General features: G+C 39.1%; 1 protein-coding gene across 1 annotated transcript in view; it reads right to left on the bottom strand.

Moving 5' to 3' along the window:
• Positions 1–606: 606 nt before the first annotated feature.
• LOC141519920 (cartilage acidic protein 1-like) overlaps positions 607–25,620 on the bottom strand; it is a 40,685-nt gene continuing 15,671 nt past the window's right edge. The window contains exon 2 of the mRNA XM_074231875.1: positions 607–2,305. Coding sequence (XP_074087976.1) covers positions 2,096–2,305 — 210 coding nt within the window. The 3' untranslated portion in view covers positions 607–2,095. The remainder of the gene's footprint in view (positions 2,306–25,620) is intronic.

Here is a 25,620-nt window from a genome sequence, read left to right as displayed (position 1 = left end):
GAGGCCAAGAAATTTAAGAGAAAGGGAGGATGACTTTCCAGATCTGAGAGATAGTCTGTGTGAAGTCAATCAGAAGTTAAGTGACTTAGCCAGAGTCACACAGCTGAGGCCAAATAATCCTTAGGCAAAACCATTTTATTTCTCTCTACCTCAGTTTCCTAAACTATAAAATGTAGGGAAATTATAACATCTCTCTCCCACATTTGTTGTGAGGATCAAATGAAATAATATTTGTCAAGTGTTTGGCACATAGTAGGTACTAAAGAAATGGTTATTCCCCTCCTTTGCAACTTCAAGCCTTAGAGAGTTGTCTAAGGGTAACCCAAAGGTTAAGCAGGTTTCCCAGACTCCACAGCTAGATTGCTTACAAAGCCGGATTTAAGACCGGGTCTTCCTACCTCAGAGGCTGGGTCTCTATCCACTGTACCACTCACCTCTCTGAGTTTTGTGTGTGTGTGTGTGTGTGTGTGTGTGTGTCTATGTACACACTCTCTTCCTTCTTCTCCCGCTTTTCCCTTCTCTTTTTCCCTCTCCCTCTCCTTTTTCTTCTTTTACTCTCCCTTCCCTAAAGCATCCCCCTCCCACCTCTACATCTTTGTTCTCACTTATTAGAATGCTTCTTACAAAAATGCAAATGATCATTTTCTATGCCTGCCCATTCTGTGCAACTCTTAATCTGTGTCCAAACATATATGTACAACTCAGAGTAATGCTTATACACAGTCCCATAACTGTCAAATTAGGAGCCTCTGCCCTCTTTTCTGTTACTTTGCCACTATTATTGTAGAAGTAGAAGGTCCCACACATGTATATTTGTGGACATATAAACACACAGAATGACATGCACATACATGTAGACTATATACATGGCACATACTACACTCCTATACACGGAACATGGGTGGGTAGAAGACCTGACTTTCCAACCCATCCAGAATAAACATAATGCTGTCTTTTTTTTTGGTGATGGGCCTAGAATCAGAAAGACTCATCTTTCTGAGTTCAAATCTGGCCTTAGACACCTATAAGCAGTGTGACCCCAGGGAAGTCATTTCGCCACATTTACCTCAGTTTTCTCATTTGTATAATGAACTGGAGAAGGAAATAGCAAACCACTCCAGTATCTCTGCCAAGAAAATTTCAATGAAGTCTCAAAGAATCAGATATGACCAAAATGACTCAACAACATTTGCTACCCATGTGACACTGAGTGAATCATTTCATTTTTAAGGGCTTTAGCTTCCTCACCTTTAAAATGAAGGGATAGGATTAGTTTCCTTTCATATTTACACATAGCAAAGATACTGGAGTAGTTTGGGACTCTCTATTTATCCCATAAACAGAAGCTAAACTGAGCTTGTTATTGCTAGCAAGAGTCACCAAGAGCCATTTGTTTGATCTTGATTTCTTCATTAGAGTTTGGAGAGGCTGGGCTCATGAAGGAGAAATAATGCCAGAGTGATCCTGATCCAGAAAGGTTTTGCTTGCCCAGAGTGCTGAAGGATACTCAAACTTATTACCAGGTCTCATTCCTCAGTTGACCCTGCCCTTGAGGATGAAGTAATGAAAAGGGGTTTTGGACTCTTAGCCCACATCTTCATTGAGAGTCCACAAGTTAAGTTTACCTTTTTCTTATTGGGGAGGCCCAAATAATGTGTTATCAAAAAGCGCAAGTATTTAAGCTAACCCAAGACCCCATTTCTTAGTCTTTGGTATTGAGACAAACAATTGCCTATCAATTTCTTAATTATTGACTAGCCTAATTAATAAATCCATCTTTAATACCTAGAAACTTTGTCTCCTGGAATTTTGTTTGAGATGCCAAGAAAACTCTAAATGTGATCATGAAGAATTGGACATGACTGAAATGACAGAACAGCAACAACCATCTTCCTTGTTCCCCATACAATTCAAAAATTCCAGGAATCTGTAGAGTCAGTATTAGAAAGGATAAAGTCACGTCTGCTGCCTCCATACCTGGGAAAGTTCCCTGAGCCAGGGCACTGAACTTTGTAATGGCCTGGCTGTTTCTACAGGGTTATCCCTGCAAGAGTAAATAGAGGAATCTTGGTAGGAGGTGACAAGAAAATGGTACCTACCCTGCCACTACGATCTCAAAGTCCCCGTCATGGTCCACATCGGTGACAGCCACACCATAGTTGAGCTGGGTAGGGTTGCTGTCATAGTCGGGCGGCAGAACAGAGTTGGTGACTGCAGTAAACATGGGTTCAGCTCTCTGAGACCCCTCACCAGGAGACAGGAACCATCCCAGCAACAGTAACAGCAGAAGCATCCTCAGCAGCATCTGAAACCAAGGCCAACAAGTTTCAAGGGGTAGTCATTGTTTTTGGGAATGATGGGGACCAAGCAGGTCTGAGTTTTTTCATAGAAATATGATGGGATTAAAATATGTCCAACCACTACACAGGAGGCTTAATCATCAACCAGGTGGTTCAAAACCAAGCAATGAAAGGAGACAAAGGAAAATAGATCATAAGAACAGAAATCAGAAGTTGGAAAGCACCTAAGAGGTCATCTAGTCCAAATCTTTCTTTTTATAGATGAGGAAAATGGGGCCCAGAGAGTTAAGTGACTTGACTAGGGTCACACAGGGAATAAACAGCAGAGCATGAATTTGAAGCCAGATCCCCGATTTGAAATCCCATAGCATCATGCTGTCTTAGTCTCCTAGAGGTTCAGGTAAAGGCAATCAAAGTCATTAGGGGTAAGCTGTGGTGAAGAATTTCTTAGATGGTATTTATTCTAACAATGAGAAGCTAGATGGCACAATGAATAGAGAGCCAGACCCGGAGTTAAGAAAATCTGAGTTCAAATCTAGTCTCAAGACACTAGGCTGTGTGACCTTGAAGGAATGAGTCACTAAATCCTATTTGCCTCAGTTTCCTCATATGTAAAATGAGCTGGAGAAGGAAATAGCAAACCTCCATAGCATCTTTGCCAAGGAAACCCCAAATGAGACCATAGACAGGCACAATTGAAAAGAACTAAACAACAACATTCTAACAAGCAGCCAAGAAGGAATTAGTATTTGATACCTCTCTGAGCCAACTTCCACCTCCTGCCCAGGGCCCTGCCTTTAAAACCAGGAAACAAAGTCATTGCAGCCAGGGCAGACATACCAGCAGAATCTAGCTGGCACTGCATCAGTCACTTGGAGAAATTAAACCATCTTATGCGTGTTTTATTATAAATTAATTATGTATAATACATTGTATAATTCATTATTATATCTCTAACATAACTCACAGTGTTGCCAAGCTGCCTGGGGCCATGGGAAAGGATGGCACACACCCAAGAGACAGATGCAAAGGGCCAAAGTAGGAACTCCCTCCCATTCTACGGTACAGCAAGGGAGACACTTAAGTTCCTATAGATAGCATCAACCTGACTATTCTTGTAGTCTTGTAGAAACCACACTGAGGGGGCTAAAGGCTCAGCTGGAACCCATCCTACAACTACTGCCCGGACCAAATCCTCTGAAGGGGATGTTGTGGCTGCTTGCTTCCAGAGGCACCTCACCTCTTGTTGATGGAACAAATCCTGCTGGCGTGTCAGAGCATTTGGGAAAAATCAGCCAGCAAGATCTGGGTCTGAGTGAGGCTGATGTCTTAATGAAGGGGAATACAAATGAAGATGGTTCTCACGTGGGAAAGACAGACACACACACACACACACACACACAGGCCTTTAACTAGGCAGGAGTCGTTAATAACCCATGGAATAAGCAGGGACTCATGAGGGTCTAGAGGATGACACTGCTTTACTAGAGCAAAGAGAACAGGCTCTGAATCCTGGCTCAAGCACCTAATAATTATATGACCATGGGCAAGTCTTGGGATTGCAGATTTATAACTAAAATTGCCAACTAGGACAACCTCCTCATTTTTGTAAGATGAGAAATTCAGAGGTCCCAGGGAGGTTACTGACTCACCTAAAGTTAAATGTTGGAGATGGGATTTGAACCCAGGTCCCCCGACTCCCTCTGGAGCCATTCATCTTTCCACTATTGTTCATCCTTCATTTTCAAAGAGAACCAATGACATCACAGGGTAATGTCTTGACTTTGGGCATGAACTGGATTTAAATGAAGCTGAGCTGTACAGAGCTGCACAAAGCTGCCAGCCAAACTCTCTTCCTGAGTCATCTAGTGCCAAGACAAAACTCATGACAAACTGCTGTGGATCCAGGATGTATATTATTTAGCCTCTTTGAGGACCATATTCCCTATCCATAAAATGAGACAGGTTGGATTAGATGATAATAATAACTAGAATTAATTGAGTAATGTATGGTTTGTAAAGTTCTTTATATTCATTTTCATTTGATCCTCACAATAACCTTGTGAGTTGATTCTGACAGATATCACCCCTATTTTACAGATAAGAAAACTGAGAGGTTGGGTGACCTGCCCATAGTCCCATGATCCAATGATCATAAGAAAAGACATTTCCTAAAAGGAAAAGGAAAAGCACAGTTTTGCCACTTGGGCCTCAGTTTCCTCATCCATAAAAATGAAGGAGTCATACAAGATGACCTCTAAGGTCCCTTAAAGCTGTAAATCTTTCAAACTTCAATTACTGGTCAGAAAATTGCTTCTAAGATGACTCTTAGGAAAGAAGATTCTAATCTCATCTTCAAAAGGAAAGTAATGGATGTTCCACTGAGTGAGGTGCCCCAAATTACTAGGAAATCTATAAAGAATAACAGCTTTCACTTTGTTGCTTTAGGGGATCATAGAACTGGTGTTAGAAGATTTCTTAGAGGTCATCTAATTCAACTGTCTCTCTTTTTACACATGAAGAAACTGAGGTTCAGAGAGATTAAATCCAGTAAGGAATAATGGTTGGCATTGGACTTGGATTCAGTTAGACCAAGGTTTGAATTCTAACTTTGACACATATTGTCTATATGACCATGGGGATATCACATAACCTTTCTTAAACTCAGTTTCCTCATCTGTGAAAAGGGATCAACTCACAGAACTGTTGTGAGGCTCACATGAGATAATGCATATAAAGTGCCTTGAAAATTTTAAAGTGCTATGTAAATCAATAATAATGATGATGATGATGATGATACCATTGTCCAAAGTTATTCAGAATCAGGATTTAAACCCAGATCCTTTTAACACCAAGTTCAAGATCATTTCGAATACACCACAAAGGCTGTGAAATGAATCTATTCAAGGACTTTACAACTCAATGATATAGTTTTAATTTTGTGATAGATCGTATTTTTGAATCTGTCCATTCATTAAATGAATTGATACTGCGGTTAAGTTAGTTATATAATTATGGAATCATTGATTGGAAGTTGGAAGAAACCATTTAGCAATCCAAACTCTCTCCTTAATTTTATAGATAAGAAATCTAAGACTTTGCTTCTCTGCAGTATAAAGTGGATACATTGATCCTTCCTATGCCTTCCAATTCTGTTCACCCCATGTCACTCTCAAACTCAGACTGAGCTTCTCCCCCCCCACTCTGATCTCAACATTTTTCAGAACTCTTCACCTTGATATGTTTTTTAAAGCACTATTTCATGCAATTTTTAAAACAAGTCAGTGAGGTAGATTCTGTTGTTATCCCCATTTTACAGATGATAAAACCAAAGCTGAGAGACCACTACACTGCCCAGAAGGTTATACTACCCAACAAATACAAGCTTCTAAGGTCAAATTTGAACTCAAGTCTTCTTGCTTTTAAGTCAAGCATTCTAGCTCTCTAGCATAGTTACTTGCTTCTTGAAGTTATTTAAATATAGTTTCAGTTATTTCTTCACATGTAATAAGAAAGTCATTGATAATAGGAGTGTACTATTTTCTGCAATCCTTGATTAGCCTGAGCTTGTTTGCTAGGTAGTGTGATAGGTAGAGTGCTGGATTTGGGAGTGAAGAAGATCTGAGTTCAAATTCTGCCTTGGACCTTGGGGAAGTCATATAACCTTTCCTCAGCCTCAGTTTCCTTACCTCTCATATGGGTACAATAATAGTTACAATGTCTCAAAGATGTTATCTCCTAATTGAGCACTATTGTAACATCCAAAAGACAATACATATATACACACATATGTAAATACAAAGTGCTTTGCAAATCTAAAAGTATACAGTTGCCAGCTATTAGGGAATGGATTACGTATTATCAGAGAACAAGTCATTTTTGCCAGTCCCCTCCTTTGCTTTGAATTGCCACATTTCTCTTTCTCCATATATGTTGACCTGCTTCACAGGCGAATAGATGAGAGGGAAAGAAAACTCCCATGTCCTACGTATGGTAGGGAAAATGGGGTGTTCTAGAGCTGGAAGACTTGCTGTTGGTATCACACACTGTGCATAATATCTGGAGATAGCTCTACAAGTATGGGAAGTGAAGAATAGCTATTTAAAAAGAAACAGACAGTAGGAAGGGGGCTGGTATCGCTTGCTCCAAGCAACTTATGGCAGTAAGAAAGAGTGTTTGGTGAGCATTCTCATAGATACTAACTCCATTTTACAGATAAGAAAACCATGAGAGGGTGAATTGGGACTATGAAGGCAAGGGAATCAGTTGAAGCTGGGAACAGTGGGAGCTGTGTTTGACCTTGGGAGTTTTCCCTTCCTCACCATCACCATAGTGCGTAAAATCACAAGTATCTAAAGCTGCATATGGGCTATGCGTTGTTCAACAACCAGGTCTTCAAAAATATGGCACACAATTTCAAGTTTAATCTTTATTATCATAAAGATTATTTTTGCTTATTTACTCAATAATAAAGATTACTAATATTTTCTCCATCATTTTCTTAGGTCAACAAGACACTAAATCAAGCCCTAATTTGTAGCATTTGCTAATTCCCAAAGTGTAAATGATCACAGTGAAAATTTAACAATTGGCTCTTGTGAGCTGGTATGAGTTGGTTTTAGCACACTCCTGTTTGCATTACTGTGTTTCCATAAGGTATGTGCCAGAATTGGAAAAAGTAAGCTATATTGAGAGTCATGCTCCAGATCCAGCTGAAGGCCGCCTCTCTGAATTGCACCAGCTGAACTTACTCCCTAATGCTCATTCTCTAGAAAGGATGCCCAGTGGGTACTCCCTAACTATCAGGAATTTCTTGCATTCTGGCCAAATGATTCAAGTGGAACATGAACAAGGAAATAAGAGGACAAAGCAACAAGGCAAGAAAGAAAAGGGAAGGACTGTATCAATCAAATTTTACCAGAAACTACTTCTTTAATCCAAAACAAACCAGACTTGTCCTCAAAAGTGAGGGTTGGGTCCTCAATAAGAAACAAGGAAAGGAAGAATAGGGAGTCATGGGTCCTATTCACTGAGAAGAGTAAAGTAGAACCGAGTTAATAGAGGACACTTCATCCTGAGACCCAAGGTGTAAAAAGGGCCCAGGATGTGAGGAGACCAGAAGTGAGTAGCTATAATTGGCCATATGAAGTGGAGATAGACTCTAGACATCTCAAGAGTTAGGAAATGGAGGGTGGTAGTGGAGAAGAACAGGTATAAGAACTCTTTCCTTCCTCTATAATAGGGGAATAGACAAAAGGAGAGAGCTTCAGGGCCAGCATAGGACAAGACAGGAAAACACTGTTAATAAATGTCATCCTTCTTTCCCTAGTGCTGATGTTACCAAGGATACAGTGAAGGAAGGTGAAATTCACCTATCTACCTGTATCCTCATATTATGTACATGTGTATGTCAACATTAATTCTTTAGCTTCCAAATAGTAGAGTTTTAATAACATTGTTCACTCATAAAGAAGAATTAGGATCTGAGACCATACTAAATCACTTAAATTATTTAAGTAATAATTTTTAAAAAATGGTTCATGCTTATAGAGCTTTATAGCTTATAGAAGTACTAGGTAACAAGAATAAATCATGTTAGATTAACCCTATCATAACCTTATTACTTTTGGGGGGGATGAGGTCATTAGATCAATAGATCAGGAAAATTGTATAAATATAACTTAACTAGATTAAGCAAAGCATTTGACAAAGTTTTTCCTGTTATTCTTATGGACAAACTGGATATATGTGAAGTAAATGATAGAATAATTAGATGACCTGAATGGCTGGCTTGTTGACTTGTTTTGGACCTGGTGCCAACTTGGAAAAAGGTCTCCAGTGGAATGCTCCAGGGATCTTTGTCCATTGGCCCTGTGTTATTTATCATTTCAACCATTGTCTTAGGTAAAGTCATAGAGAATATGATTATCAAATATGCAGATGATATGGTATTGGAAAGGAGAAGAAGACAAAGTCAGGATTCACAAAAATCCTTGACAAAGTAGATAAAATGTACTTAATTCAGTCAATGAATATTTTTTAAGGACCTACCATGTGCAGGTCACTGGAGATGCATTTATAAAAATTGAGCTTTCCTTGCCCTCAAGGAATTTCTACTTTCCTGGAGAGACTATAATATATGCACAGATAAATTTGAAGGAAAAAATAACTGGAACCTTGGAAGTGGCAATTACTTAATGTAGTTCTATGGATAGGGAGTTCTATCACAATTGGTAAAGAAGTAAATTAGGGATGAGGAAGTAAAGAACATGATCATAGATGGCTTTTCTAGGAGATTTAAAGGGAATAGAGAAAGATAATGATTATCTGAGGGCACAGGAAGATTAAATTAGCGTTTAAGAATGAAGGAAATCTGAGCATGTTTGTGGACATTAAGGAAGGAACCAGTAGACAGAGAGAATGATTAAAGCAGAGAGAAGGGGATGTGATCAATGGCATGAGTAGTGGGGGAAGCCTGGGCAACCTCTTCCTCTAAGAGCAAAGTAGACGAGAAAGTGGATGATGTAAAGGGTATTTGAAGTGAAGAATTGAGTTAGAAACATATTTTTTCCATAAAATATTAGGTAAGATCCTCTGCTGAAAGGACAAGGTAGAAGGTGCAGGTAGCTTGATGAGAAAGAACATTTAGAATTGCCACTTTAGGGAATGCAAGAGCCCATATAGAAACAACAAAAGAATTGTTGCATTATAATAAATGTCCAATTGAGATTAAACAACATAAAATTAGTGATTCCAGTAAGCACTATTGAATGACTTCCTCCGATAGTGTTAAGTGTACAGGGAACAGGAACAGAAGAGGTCAAAAGTAGAGATAATCTAAGGCTGAAGTTTGGAAAGACATTAGCAATGATAGGACAAAAGAACAAGGAGTTCAAATGTAGAGAGTGGTGTTAACTGGTTAATTCTAAAGGAGGTAAATGAGGTCAGAGCAGGGTACATGAAGTGACTGAAGGTATTGGCTCAAATGAGAGTAGACTTAGGAGAAGTGAGGTACAAAGAGAGAGACACAAGGACAGTCAGAAGCATTTCAGAATTCTGAACTGCAGAAAGAGAGTATGTATGTTTGATAAAATAAACAGCATAGCTGCCCCATATGTGACTGAGGCCAGATCATGGGAGTTGAACAAACTGATATATCGAATCCAGGATGTGTGAAAGGACTCAAATACATGAGCAAGGATTGGAGAGGAAGCCTGAGCCAAGTACTATCTTCTATGGAGCCAGGTTTTCATAAATACAAGGATGAAAGGAGAGAGGGAGAGGTCTATTAAGAAGGACAATTTGTTAACAAATAAAACAAAGTTTCCATAGGGGAATGGAGAGGAATCCCCAGAATGCCAGGGAAGTCAAAAAAACACAGAATCTCATGAAAGACTGGGTTGAGGTAGGAAAGAATGAATAGAGAGTAGTGGAAGGAGAAGGAAAATTTTACCTAGACAGTTTTTAACTTTGAACCACTGGAATTAAAACAGAAGGAAGAGGAGAGTTTGGTAGCTAGTAAGCAAAAGTAGCTCTATCAATAATAGCCTGATAGGGAGAAGTTTAGTGTCTGGGGGCCCATCTAGAATCGAAGCCATACTAGACCCTGGTTGTAATTTCTAAGGATGGGGTTGGGACTCAGGTGTGTAGGTGGAAATCAAGGACAAGACTGTGATCATGGGCTGGATCCCAATAACCATATAGAGAGTGACCTGGTATCCGCTTTCTCAGTGGTTAAGGGGAGCTGAGGTCTTGTTAATTTACTCACCCTGGGGGGGGGGGGGCGGAGCCAAGATGGTGACATGAAGGGATCGAGTCTTAGGAGCTCTCTGATAAAAACTCATAAACTAAGGACTCTAACTAAACTTTCGAGAGACAGAACCCACAAAGGGACCCAGGGAGGCAGTTCTCCTACTCAAGGTAACCTGGAAAAGAGCAGAAAGGCTCTGCTCCCCGGGGTTGGAGGAGCAGCCCGGAAGAGGGGTGGCCAGCCAGAGCCAAAGAACCTCAGCCTCCCGGAGGCAGCCCCAGGGCGCTGAGAGCTGCAGCTCACAGCAGCGGGGGAGTCTCCTGGGCTGCACCCCGGGGAGCACTGGGCACAAAGTGGGAGAACAGGGGGGGCCTCTGCCAGAGCAAGCATGTGGAGCCCAGCCCTCAGGGCACACAGCCAGTAGCCTGGTCTTTCGGCAGCCTAGACCCGGAAACAGGAGCAGGTGGAGCCTGTAAGCAGGAGCCCCCAGGGCATGAGCCCACTGAGCTGAGGGAGGGGAGTGAAGAGAGAGACTGCAGAGCTCTGTCCTCTGCCTCTGGAACAGGACTCTGGAGCTCTGACCACATTCAGATACTGATCGCAGTCTAGGCCCCCCCATAGAACAGCAGGGCCCCCCCACCTCAGCCCCGTGGCAGAGGGGGGCGCTTATGGTCATTCACAGACCAGGAGGGAGGACAGAGCCTCACACACTGAGACCCTTGTGGGAGTGTCCCAAAAGCTCAGGAAGCACCCCAAACCAGGCCCAGGCTGGGAAAATGAGCAAGCAGAGAAACAAAAGGAAGACTATTGAGAAATATTTTGCAAATGAGCCCAAGAAGGATCAAAATACTCAGTCTGAAGATGAGGAAGCACAAGCTCCTGCATCTAAAGACTCCAAGAAAAATAGAAATTGGGCTCAGGCTATGACAGAGCTCAAAAAAGACTTTGAAAATCAAATGAGGGAGTTAGAAAAAAAACTGGGAAAAGAAAGGACAGAGATGCAGGAAAAACATGAAAATGAAGTCAGCAGCTTAGTCAAGGAAATCCAAAAAAATGCTGAAGAGAATAGCATGCTAAAAACCAGCTTAGGTCAAATGGATACAACAGTTCAAAAAGTTATTGAGGAGAAGAATGCTTTAAAAAGCAAAATTGGCCAGATGGAAAAAGAGATAAGAAAACTCTCTGAGGAGAACAAATCCTTCAGACAAAGAATAGAATTCAGGGAGATTGATGAATTTAACAGAAATCAGGAATCAATACTTCAAAACCAAAAAAATGAAAAATTAGAAGAAAATGTGAAATATCTCATTGAAAAAACAACTGATATAGAAAACAGACTTAGGAAAGATAATTTGAAAATTATTGGAATACCTGAAAGTCATGATTAGGAAAAGAGCCTTGACATCATTTTCAAAGAATTACTACAGGAAAATTGCCCTGATGTTCTAGAAGCAGAGGGCAAAATAGAAATGGAGAGAATCCACCAATCCCCCCGAGAAAGAGATCCCAAAAAACCAACCCCTAGGAATATTATAGCCAAGTTCCAGAACTCCCAAGTCAAAGAGAAAATATTACAAGTAGCCAGAAGGACACAGTTCAAATATCGTGGAGCTGCAGTCAGGATCACACAGGACTTAGCAGCAGCTACATTGGAAGTTCGTAGGGCTTGGAATACAATATACTGGAAGGCAAAAGAGCTTAGAATGCAGCCAAGAATGAACTACCCAGCAAGGCTGAATGTCCTCTTCCAGGGAAAAAGATGGACTTTCAGTGAACCAGGGGAATTTCAAAGGTTCCTTTTGGAATGGCCAGAGCTGAACAGAAGGTTTGATCTTTAGATACAGGACTCAGGTGAAGCATGGAGATTGGAGGAGAGGGGGGAAATATGAGGGACTTAATGAGGATGAACTGCATGTATAGAAAAATGATACTGATAATATTCATATGAACCATCTCAGTTAATAGAGCAGGTAGAGGGAGCTTTTATAGTTGAAGCACAGGAGAAAGCTGAATTCGAAGATAAAAATATGGTGTAAAAATGGAGTCAATAAGAAAAAAAGGGAAATGGAATGGGAGAAAGAAAAAGGAGAGGGGGAATAGTCCAAGCTATTTCACATAATAAGATTTTTTTTATTACATTGAGCTATTGCAATGATATGGAAGGGGGGAGGCAAGGGGGAATGAGGGAACATTTGCTCTCATCAGAGATGGCTAGGAGAGGAAACAGCAAATATACTCAATGGGGTATAGACAACTGGAGTAAGAAGGAGGGGGGGAGCAGGGGGAAGGGGTGGGGATGTAAATAAAGGAGGAGAGGATGGACCATGGGGGGACAGTGGTCAGATATAACACATTTTCTTTTTTTACTTCTTGCAAGGGGCTGGGATTGGATGGCCTGCCCAGGACCATAGGGCCTGGTGGATTCTGGGCCTAAGGGGTGGTATGGGGCCTCAGGGCTTCTTGGCCCCAGGGCCAGGGATTTGTCTGCTGTGCCACTCAGTGACCCTACAGCAGAGTCAGAGTGAAAGGAGAGAAAAAATATAGTACATGGTAGTGGAGAAATAAGAAAGGAGGGAGTTGCAATCAGCAATGGCAATGTTGGAAAAATATGGAAGTAACTTTTGTGATGGACTTATCATAAAGAATGTGATCCACTCACGACAGAGTTGATGGTGTTGGAACAAAGGCTGAAACACATTTTTTATTATTATTATTTGGGGGAGGGTGCAGGGCAAGTGGGGCTGGGTGGTCTGCCTGGGGCCACATAGCAGGGTGATCATTGGGTGTCTGGGGCCAGATTCGGACCCAGGTGCTCCTGGCTCAAGGGCCAATGCTCTGTCTGCCACCCAGCCACCCCTACTATTATTACTATTTTATTTTATTTTGGGTCTTTTTTTCCCCTTCTTTTTGCTTTTTGCAGGGCAGTGGGGATCGGGTGGCTTGCATGTCACATGGCTGGGTGATTATTGGGTTTACGAGGCTGGATGTGGACTCAGGTGCTCATGGCTCTAGGGCTGATGCTTCATCCATTGCACCACCTGGCCATACCTACAATTATTACTATTATTTTTTTAATTTTAATTTTTTTCTCCCCCTTTTTTGCCCAAGCAAGTCTATCTATATTCAATGGGGGAGGGGTATTTTGTTTACTTGTAAACAAGTATATCTTATTAATGTAAAGAAAAACATTTGTACAAAATGAGAATAAAAAATAAATTTAAAAAAATAAATTCATTAATTTACTCACCCTCTCCCATCAGCAATAAATGTATGGTTTTACATGTGGGTTCAAAACTTTCACCAGTTGAAAGATGGGAATCTATAACTAAACAACAATTTCTAAAAGATCTAGGAATTTTAGTGGATTACAAGCATTAGTTCAACAAGACTTGCATCCCTTCATCCCTCCTGTCCCTCAAATGTACTATTGGATTGCGTTGGGAGAGGCAGCCAAGATCAGAGAGTGATTGTTGTTATTTGTCCTTCATTTTCTTTTTTTTAATTATATAAATATTTTATTTGTTTTTCCAATTCCTTACAGTGGCAGTTTCTACCAATCATTATTTTTGGCAAAGTTTTGAGTTTTACAGTTTTTCTCCCTCCCTCCCTTCCCTCCCCCTCAACAGAAGGCAATCTAATACAGGCTTTACATTTGCAACCATTATAAGCATAGATTGAAATTGAATGTGTTGGGAGAGAAGAATCAGATCCAAAAAGAAGAAAGAAAACATTTGAGATAACAAAATTACATTATACATAAGACAACTTTTAAAAATTGAAGATAATAAGTTTTGGTCTTCATTTAAACTTGTCCTTCACTTTCAAAGAAGACCATGTCATCAGGGAGGTGATGCCATGATAAGCACAAGAATTGGATTTGAGTGAGGCAGGGCTATGCTGTCACCAGTTTCACTTTCTTCTCCAGAGCCATCAGGGTCCAGTGGACTGGTTATGAATCAGGATGACTGGAGATGGCCCTGGATTTGAGGCAATAAGGGTTAAGTGACTTGCTGAAGGTAACACAGCTAGTAAGTGTCAAGTGTCTAAGACTGGATTTGAACTCGGGTCCTCTTGACTTCAGGGATAGTACTCCAACCACTGGGCCACCTAGCTACCCCTCAGAGAGATGGTAAGCTTGCTATACTCTGACCATACCAGATTACATCTGGAGTATTTTGTGTCCAGTTTTGGGAACCAAATTCTAGGAAGGACACTGATAAGTAGAAAACCTTCCAACCTAGGAACAACAAGCCTTGTGAATGAGTTCCTGTCTTACAGGCAACACCTGAGGGAACTAGAGGTATGTAACCCAAAAGGGAAGATGTGATAAGCTATCTTAAAATATTTGAATACTTAATTGAATGATTAAATTTGTCCTGCTAGGCTGATGACTAAACTAATAGCAATGGTTAGAAGACATGAGGCAAATATAGGCCTTGGGCAGGAAAACCAAAGTAAAATCAAATCCTTTTTAGAAGGAACTCTCAAAATGGATTATCTTGCACCAGAGGCAAGGGTGTGCTGGAGTCAGCTCTAACTGCCTCTCAGAGTTAATTGTCTTTCAACACGAGTCTCATGCTTTGGAAATCAGTCGATTTACAGTAGATTACAAATCTGGACATGATTTATTATTTTGTTGATTGTCTAGACTTTAGAAAGTGGTGGAGAAAATGTAAAAAAATAAACTTTTTAAGTGGATCAAACAGATTAAACTGTAAAGTGTGTCTTGGTTACATTTCCCCTCCCCCTATGCAAAACTGATTGTCAAACATTTAGCAACATACCATGGGCTGGAGATATTCAAAGAGAAGTTGGATGACTACTTGTTGGATAAGTTATAGAAAGGATTCTTGTTCAGGCATGTGTTGGACTAAATGTTCTCTAAAGTCATTTCCAAATTAGAGAGTTTATGAAATAACATCAATAAGACAGTAAAACCAAACATCTGCCCATGATAAAGTTTCAGGATACCGAACATATATTTCCTTCTCCATCCCTATCCCCCAGAAGAATCCGTCAGTACACAATATTTGCACTGCTTTGAACTCTGACATTTGCAAAGTTCAAAAATAATGGTTCACATTTATATAGAATTTTAATGTTTACAAAGCACTTTTCTTTAGAGCAACCTAGCTTATGAAGACAAGTAGTGTAAATATTGTTAACCTCATTTTCAGATAAGGAAACTAAGGTTCACAGAGGTTATGTGAGCTCCCCCAAAATCACACATCTAGGACAGAAGTCCAGATCTGATCCCAGGTGGTCAGGCTAAACCCCAAACTCTTCCTACTGCCTGCTGTCAATTGGAGTAGAGAATGGGACTGAGTGAAGGAAAAGCAGAGCACTTATGTGCCAGTCACTGTGTTAATCACCAAGGATACAAATACAGAAAGTCAGAATCTGCCCTCAGGAAGCTTTATTCTAATAGAGGAAGGCAACATATATAAGAGAGAAGTGGTCTTTTATTGAAATATCTGGAGATTCAGATCCAAATGGTGATCTATACAATAGTCAACTGACATAGCCTTTCCAGAAGTAACAACACTATTGATATGATGGGATTCAGAGAAAAAATGGGATGTGATGGAATACAAAGTTCTAATGCTTTGAAAAAAGTACTAATTATAATAACAGCAGTCATATAGATCATTGAGGTTTGCAAAATGCTGTACATATTTTATCTCTTAATCCTCACAACTCTAAGAAGTAAGTACTATCATTATTTCCATTTACAAAAGAGGAAACTGGGGTAAATATAAGTTAAGTGCCTTGCCTGGGACCATGGAAATATTTGAGGCTGGATTTGAACTCAAGTCTTTCTGCCTCCAGGTCCAACATCCTTTCCATTGGACCACATAGATACCTCATACACAGAAACATTATACAAACATTATACTATACAAACAAACACACACATACATTTATATATATATATATATATATATGCATATATATGTATGTATAGGCACATACCTATACTTATACATATACATCTTTATATAGATACAAACTATTATAATATACATTATTTAATTATATAAGATTATGTATATTACACATAACTTGCTTCATTATTGGGCTTCTTAACCTGGGTTCTTGAGATTTTAAAATAAGTATTGTAATAACTGTATTTCAAAAAAATTGTCTTCCTTTGTAACTATTTTTTTTTGCTTTATGCATTTAAAACCATTATCCTGAGAATGAGTCTAGTAGCTTCACCAGACTGCCCAGAGTCCATGACTCCAAAAGTTTAAGGGTCCCTGTTTTAGAGTGCAAGAACTTTCAGGAAAGTTTTGTTTTTGTTTTCTGACTCCAAATAGCCAGCCATGACCTCTCAAGGGGGTTGGTAACAAATAAGTACTGGTTAGTAGTTAATGTATAGGATGAAGACCTGGGTTGCATTACCCTTGGCAGATCATACTTCTCTAGGTGAGAACCGAATCCTCTGAGTAACTCTCAGTCATTTCCAAGAATACAAATGGCAGAGAAGGTGCCAACCTACACTGGCAGAGGAAGTTTGCTTGCTAAGGAGTTTCTTATGCCAATGAAATCCTAAGTCCTTTCTATGCCTAATTATTGATGGAGAAGTGGCCAATTTGTAGGTACATTTTCTAGGGATAAATCTTTAGAGGTATACAAAATTGTCTTCTTCCTCCACTGGGGAAAATTCAGTTCCAAATTCACTCCCAGAACTTTTTACTAGTATGGACCTGTTCCCAAACATCCTCTGAATTGGTCAGTTTAGAAACTAGATTGTATGGGGCTGAGGAATGGAAACAAATTCTACATAAACCTTGGGACTAAAAAAAAAACCCAAAGCTATCTAGGGCTGAGTCTACAACTCCTGGGATTGACCCTCAATGCAACTGGACACCAAGAATAGAGAGATAAAATTTCATTTACTTTTATAGAGAGTAAGGAGGTGAGAAGGAGATTAAAGGAAAAGTGGATAGGAAAATAATTTTCTCTATCCCTTCTTCCAAAGAATGGCTACAGTTCTGGATTACAGGTAACACATTCATCTGTTTTATGAAGAGAGGGAATATCAAACATACCAGGGTTATTTAGAAAGCAAATTTATGAGGTTAATTCTCAACTCACATTACATATGAAACAATAAAACAATAATTAATTTCTTTGCTAAAATATAAAATAGATCAGCCACAGTCATTTGTGACTTGGTGGGCCTTTGGCTTAAAATGACTGATCTCTTGGATATGTGGTTCTTTAAACAAAATGTGTGGGTCCTCAGACAAAAAAATAATTGGTTTTATGGCAGATATTTCTGGCTAACCTGGCTGGTTTTATGGAAAGAATGTTTTCAGTCAGCACATTATAACAAAGCTACCTGCAAAGTTTTAGAGAAGGAAGGAAGGGTTCCAATGATATTGACCTTAGAGGAAAATCACATTTTATTGAACTAGCATCAGAAAACTAATTCCAAGTGACAATAAATGGTTGAATATGTTGGGTTATAGAGAAAGTTTCTCTCTGAAACAAAGACCCCTATTTTAAGACTAATATTCTACTAGCATTGCTATAATACTGTGAGTTGTGGAAGTCTACAGTCTCTGAAAAATTGAAAATAGCTATCATCTAGAGGGTAATGGAGAGGTACATGGTGGGCGGGAACTGGCTGCAGTACACTCTAAATAAGGGATTATGAAGTGCAACCACAGTCAAAGGATCACCAAAGAAAGGGATGAGTGAAAGAAGATGAACCAGTCATGAGGCAAGAGAAAGGAATAACTATGTTCTTCAGGAGTATCCCCATGATATCAAGGGAAATTGAGGAAGATTCAAGCTACTCAACTGTGTTGGATAGATCACCTATGATAACACTATGGAATGATATGAATAAGAGTTGCACAGGATGGGCAGGGATGAGTAGACTATAATCTGTATTGTTGGAGGATAGACTCATCTCAATAAAATCATGAACCCATTAGGATGTTTAAGCATGTAGAAAAGTAGAAGATTATGTCAGCAGAGTATGAGCTCCACATAGTCTTACCAATAAAAAAACTTAGCAAATGTTTGATGGTGATGGCCAAGGCAAGCTAATTTTTGAAAAACTCTGAAAACTTCCATATACTGAAGCATGAAGGATTTGCAATCTATGCTGGTGAAAGAAGCCCCTATATTGACAAAATGTGAAGACTGAAGTAAAGAAAATAATCAATTTATTAAAAATACCATATATACACTTTGTACAGTACATCATTAAACCCACTAGCATCTTTAACCATCAGAAGGTTACTGGCATCCAAATTTAATGCCTCAGGGATAGGATACTGTAGGGCAGAGGGAAGGCTGTTGGGTTGGGACCCTGAATGACCTAGGTTTGAATACTGAGTCTAATACTATCCATGTGGCTTAGAAATATGTTACGCTATATCCCCTGGTTTTAGTTTTTTGGCCTGCAAAATGAGAATGTTGGATTAGATTTGTGATTTATGACTTTGATAAACTAGGCCAATGAACCTGAAGTCAATGACCCAGACCTCTTGAGTTTCATGTTGAGAACTCATATTGAGGCAGTGAGAATAGAAAGGTAGATTCAGAATCAGGAAAATCTGAATCTGAATCCTTATCTCAGACAAGCAGGGTAAACCTGGAAAAGTCACAGCCTCTGTGAACCCTGGTCTCTTCATCAGCAAAATGCAAATAATAATAGCCATGTTTCAGGGTCATTATTATCAAATTATATAATGCATGATTAGTAAACCTTAAAGCACTGTGTAAAGCATTGTAGTAGTAGTAGTAATCATAGGAAAGGAGGAACAGGCAGAGGAGAAAAAGAAGAAACAGGAGGAGGCAGAAAAAAGATAGAGAAGGAGAAGGAGGAGACAGAAGAAAGTGAATAGGAAATGATAAGAAAGCAGAGACAAGAGAAAGAAGAGAAGGAAAAAGAGAAAACTGGAGGAGGGAGACCATGAAAAAAGGAAGAGAAAGAAATAGAAAAGGAAAAGGCAGAGAAAAAGAAAGGATAAGGAGAAGAAAGAGGAGGAAAAGGAAAAAGAAAAGGAGTTTCTTGGACTGGGAATCAGAAATAATCTAAGTTCACCCTGGCCCTGTGACTTACTAGTCAAGTGACATTGAACAAGTCATTTTATCCCTTTGCCTCAGTTCCCTCATTTGTAAAATATGAATACTATTGGCACTCCTTATCTCATAGGGATATTGTAAAGAATTCTTGTACATCTGGAATTGCTATAGAAAAAAATAAGCCACCATCAATAGTCAGCCTTTTAGGGCAATGTCTAAGCCAAACAATTGTTTGGTGATGACTGAAAGCTGTCAATATTACTGCAGCATTGGTGCTTGCTTACATGTGAAAGGAAGAGCTGGGAAATATTGCAACCATTTCTAAAACTTCTTTGGAAGGACTCTAGAGCTCAGGCAGATTCTTCCTAGACACATGCAAGAAGAGCAGAAGAAGAATACAATAGATCCTAGACTGGGAACTTTAAGAACCATAAGAGTAGGCTCAGTCACTGGATAGCCATCCAAATGAGCAAAAATCTCAAAGCTGAACAGAGCAACAAGGAAAAGAGAAGAGTCAACCTACAGAATATTAATGCCCTCAGTTTCTATTGCCTGTTTATTTTGACAAGTTCAAAGAGCTACAAAGAGCCATTCAAAGTGAGAAAATCAGGAAGAACATAAAGTAAAAGGTTGTTCAACAAATCTTGCTGTGCTCATCATCTGTCCTTTTTATCTCATTTTCTTCCTTTCCTCCTTTATCAGAGGAAGAGGGGCCCCAACTCCTTTCTGAGATTACTCTCTGCTTCTGCATTGGATTCTCCTTTGTCATCTTCTAATTGCTCTTTTCCTTTCAATTTGAAGTATGCATGGTTTTCCTCTCTCTCTTCATGAAAATAAAAGAAATGAGGCTTTGTAGACACATGTAGCTACTGTCTTATTTTTTGCTCTCCTTTCTCAGATCAAGGAATTTGGTTATAGCCATTGTCTTCACTAAACACCACATAATCTTTGAGTTTGACAGAACACTAGGAATCAATTAAGCGAACCTCCCACCTATTGAAGGAATCTTCTTAATAATATCCCCGACAGGGGGCAGCTAGGTGGCACAGTCGATAGAGCACTGACCTTGGAGTCAGGAGTACCTGAATTCAAATCTGACCTCAGACACTTAATAATTACCTAGCTGTGTGACACTGGGCAAGTCACTTAACCCCATTGCCTTGCAACAAAAATAAAACAAAATAATATCCCAGACAGACAGTCATTTGTCAACACTTTTAAGTGATCAAGAAACCACTAGGTCACAAGGCAGTTAATTTCATTTTTAGATAGCTCTTACAGAAAGCTCTTGTTTTAATGTTGAAGTGAAACCTATTTCTAATCCCAGAGGACAGAACCAGGACCAAATGGAATAAATCTATTCTCTTTTTCTCATCTTACAATTATTTCTATCACCCACTCTCCTATTAATCTCCTTGTATGCTGGCATCTGTCCCCATATGACTAAGAGAGTCACCAGTGACCTCCTAATTGCTAATACAAAGGCCTTTTTTCAGTCCTAATTTTCCTTAACCTCTGTCATTTTTGATACTGCTGACCATTCTCTTCTGTTTGAAGTTAATATCTTTCCTCCCAAATCTGCTGCTTCTCTGATTTCACTATTTCTGTTTGTGGTACCATCTTTCAACCACTGTCTCTATCCCCAACCTTACTATTTTCTGTGACTTCTTTCTCCTTTACCTTTCCAGTTATTCCCCCTCCTATTGAATCTAACTTTGACAAGCTCTCACATTTGTCCCTTCCTCTCTATACCTGCTATTGTAACTGGGAGGAAAAAGTGAGGCTAGTGACTTTGCACAGCCTTCCCTCACTCAAATCCAATTCGTGCGCATGTCATGGCATCTGATATCATGACCTCAAGAATGAAAGACAAACAATAGCAACCTATTCCAACTATAATACAAGCTTTTATTACTACCAGCTCCAAACCTTTGTTACCTCTACTCTGGCCATCATCCTCACCTTCTTCCCATTAGAACCCTAGACTCTGCCCCTAGAACTACCCTAGACTAGGACAGGTAAGCTTTTTCTTTATTTTTCCTGAAACAAGTCCTCAACCTCACTTCCCAGCCACCAACACCAAAATCATGTCTCGAATTTCTCACCTTTGTACATTCTCTTCACCCAATGGAATGTAAGCTTCTTGAGGGCAGGGATTTTCTCACTAGCTTGTATTTGGATCCCTAGCATGTAGCACAGTGCATGATAGGTAATGAGCATTTAATAAATTTTAATAAATTCTCTCTCTCTGTCTCTCTCTTGGTCTCTCTATCTGTCTCTCCAGACAACTACATTAACATCAGTTAATTCTACAAATATTTAAGTACTTAATTATATACAAGGAACTGTGCTGTGTATTAGAGCTATAAAGTTAAAAATAAAAATAGCCCCTGCCTTCAGGGAGCTTCATATTCTCTTTTTAGGTCTTCCAGCTTTGACTCTCTCCTGCCCTCTCTAAATCTCAGAGTTAGAATAGTCTTCAAAGACCAACATGTGCCTGACATGTTCAGTACGTGACTATATCATTGTCAAACTATATGACAGTACAACTATGGCTTGAAGACAGTTATTATAGGGTAATGTACTTCCTCCCAAAGTTCTATATTTTACTGACACTAAATCTGCATCTACTATTTCAATGGTTGGTTCCTCCTTCTAATAATAACTAACATTTATATAGCATCTACTATGTCATAACTCTATTATTAACTCATTTTATTCTTGCAACAATCCTGGGAGGTAGGTATTGTTATTATTCCTATTTTACAGAGGAAGAAACTGAGGCAGATAGCAGCTAAATGACTTGTTTAGTTTTACGCATCTAGGAAGTATCTGAGATCAAATTTGAACTTGTATTTTCCTGACCCTAGACTTGGTGCTCTATCCTCTGAGCCACCTACTTGCCTTGGTTCTCTGCTTTCTAGAACCAAGAATAAGTCTAATCTTCCTTACACATGAGGATCCTTCAAGTATTTAAGGATAGCCTTATTATAATTATAATAAAATTAAAAATATTTATTTTGTCCTCCTTTTGCCTTTCTCGTCCCTCCTAAAGATCCTTAGAGATTTTGAATCACTCAACAAATGACATGGTCTCCAAACCCTTCATTATACTAGTTGCCTTCTAGTTTTTCACTGGCTTTTTAATGTCTTTCTAAGACAGGGCACTGAGAACTGAATAAAATAGTCTAGATGTGACCTGATTGAGGTACAATTATCCTATCCCTTTCTCTGGTCAGTCAGTCAATCAGTCAGTTAGTAAGCATTTATTAAGCACCTACTGTATGCGGAACACTGTGCTAAGCCCAAGAGATACAAAAAGATGTGGTTGACAATCCCTTCCCTCTACACAGTCTCCATGTAGCCTGGGATCTAATAGACTTTTTTTTTAATCTCTTACTGGCAACTCTTCCTCTAGTTTGGATTCACTAAAATCCTCAGATTTTTAACATATGAACTACTTCATAGTCAGGTTCTCCCCTCTCCCCAGTCCTTTACTTTTGTTCCAAAGAATCAACTTTGCAAGTTCAAAGTTTTACATTTATCCCTATTAAATGTAACTTTATTAGATTTGGCCCATCAATCTAGCCTGGTGAGATCTCTTTAGTAATTGTAATCCTACATATTAACTATCCCTCCTAGCACAGTGTCCAACTGGAAATTTGAAAGTATGCCTTTTTCACAAGTCATTGATAAAAATGCTGAATTACACAAGACTAAGAACATATCCCTGGGGCACTCAATAACAGATCTCCATCCAATTTGACTCTAATCCATCACTGATGCCATTTCCAAAATAATATTTTTAAAGCATAAGAACCAGTCATGTCTTCTACTCAAAAATTCAGGAGCTCCCTATTGGCCCTTAATAAATTTCGAATTCTATTGCCTTTTTACTGACATCAAGATCTGCATTTCTAATCACCTGCTGTACATATCCATCTCAATGTTCTATCATCACTTGCAATTCAACATAGTCTAAAGCAGCAGTTTACAAACATTCTGGTGTCAGAACACTTTATACTCTTACAAATGATTAAGGATTGCACAAAGAACTTTTGATTTTGTGGATTATATAATTGATATTACCATATTAAACATATTTTTAGTATTATTAAGAAAATTTTTTTGGCCTTACAGATCCTCAAAAAGGGTCTCAGAGGTTCCCAGGAGTTCCCAGATCACACTTTGAGAATAGCTGGTCTGCAGAGAAATCATCTTTTCCCCAAGCCAGTCCCCAACTTTCCCACCTCTGCTAACTTTACCACTCTTTTACCCTATAACTCAGTCTTAAATCTTTACTCTTCCTTTTCCTTTATTTCCTATATCCAATCAGTCATCAAAGTCTTTGAATTTGTCATTAGATACAACCTTCTGTTCTATGGTAAGATCTCACTAACAATCGATATTGGAACATTATCAGTGGGCAGATCACTGGTTTTAAGAGTCAGAAGACCTGAGTTCCAATCCTGACTCTGCTACTTATTACTCATGTGTTATTATTTAAGTCACTTTAGCTCCCTGAACCTCAGTTTCCTCATCTGTAAAACAAGAGAGTTGAGTTGGGTGATCTCTAGTATTCCTTGTAGATCTAACTCTTACATGAAATTGAATCCTTTCCCGCTTTCACTCACCCTTTTCTAACATTTGCTCTATGGAGTTAACTTTTCACATCATTCTGTCCAATATCATGTAAGCTCCCAAAGGACAGAGATTGACTTGCTTTTTTCTTTGAGTTTGCATCCTTTAGCACAGTGCCCTGGACTTAATAGGCAATTCACAAAACCCAGTTGAATTGAACTGAACTTTCATAGAATCAATTAAAACTTCTGGATCTTCCAATAATTTTTGGAAGTGGTTCAGTAATTCTAGTTGTTCATTTTGGGGCAGATATCATAGACCAGATGACATCTGAAAAAGTAAACCATAGAGGGCATGGAACTTTCATTGGGTCCCAGAAAAAAGGAAAAATGCAAGATTGCTTGTTACCAAGAGTTTTCCCAGTCCAACTGTTGACTACAATTTACATTCAACAAATATTTATGGACTTTGATTTACACAAAATATAAACAAGAGAGTGATTCATTACTTTACCAAAAGATTCATGAGTAGATACCTTTAGCAAAATCTCCTGGTGCATTTTAAATGATCAGTTTATAAAAATTTGAGTGTATCTGGCAAATGGCATCTCTATATTACTCTATTCCCCATTTTGGCTATTTGGCTTGCTTCCACTACAGATTTTTCACACACCCTGGGGGAAACTTACTCTCTTACAACTCAGTTGCCCAAACTCTGAAATAGAGATTGCATACAAGTCCAAAATGTTATTTTATCCTCCTTGCTGAAAGCTAGGTCCACCCACATAGTTATCTTTCCGGGAGGGTTGTGAGAATGGAAAGGCAGAATACAGAAGCTGCCAAGAGGCATTAGATATAGGTAAGATGAAAAAAATATTCTCAGCCCAAAAGAACACTAGATTTGGAAGTAAAAGACCTGAGTGTAATATACCTTCTCTGAGACTCATTGTTAAAATGACAAAGGTCGGGCTAAGGTCCTTTCCAAAATCTATGAACCAATTCCTACTTAGGGCCCAGGAATAGAGATACTTGAGACTGGGGCTCAAATAGTTGTGAATTTATTGGTGGAGTGCCCATGGATGCCAAGAAGATGCTATGAATTACATGGTATTTAGACTATCTACAAACATTAATTTAATTGTTAATGCTCAAGACTCATAATCTCCAACCAACAAAGAGCAAGATGATAGACCATGGCAAAAACTGAACTGCCTCCACTGAATATTGGAAGACCCAGAAGAAGATGTTTGATACTATAGAAGGAATAATAGGAAGACATGGAAAGAAATGATACAAGACAAGGTTTGGAGGTGTAGGATCTCTACTTATGGAGGGAATCCCTACATAGAAGACATTAATGCAACCATCAAAGAATTTGATGGGGACTGCATGACTATAAAGAAACACTAACTTGGAAAGTATAAGAAGAAAATGGGTATTCAACTTAAGATGGGAAAGGGATGAGAGAAGAAAGAATATGAAATCTACAGATGCCAAGAGGGTCCACTGACCTATTGCATAAAGCCTTTCTTTTCTCTGGGTCTCAATTTCCTTGTATGTAATGATAAGATGAAAAAAATCTAATATAAAAATGCTCAATCCAGTTTGGGTGGAAGTCCTAGAAGCCAGAGAAAAGAAATATTAGAAAACTTGAGGGGAGGGGTTTAAGAAAGTGGGGGTGGTAAGAGAAAGAAAAAGAGAAAATTATCAAGTAACCAATAAGCATTTCTAAGTACCTATCTTGTGCCTATACTGTGGATATAAGTTCAAAGAATGGAACAATCCCTGTTCACAAGGAAATTACATCCTAACATGGGAGACAATGTGTGTGTGTGTGTGTGTGTGTGTGTGTGTGTGTCTGTGTGTGTATGGTATTTTGTATTAAATACAAGATAACTTAAATACAAAGTAGTTCAGAAGAAAGGGTACTAGCAATTCTGTG

This window comes from Macrotis lagotis, chromosome 4 (genome assembly GCF_037893015.1).
Source record: "Macrotis lagotis isolate mMagLag1 chromosome 4, bilby.v1.9.chrom.fasta, whole genome shotgun sequence".
Lineage (NCBI taxonomy): Eukaryota > Metazoa > Chordata > Mammalia > Peramelemorphia > Peramelidae > Macrotis > Macrotis lagotis.
Note: the sequence above shows the minus strand (reverse complement) of the source record. Positions and strands in the feature narration are given on the sequence as shown.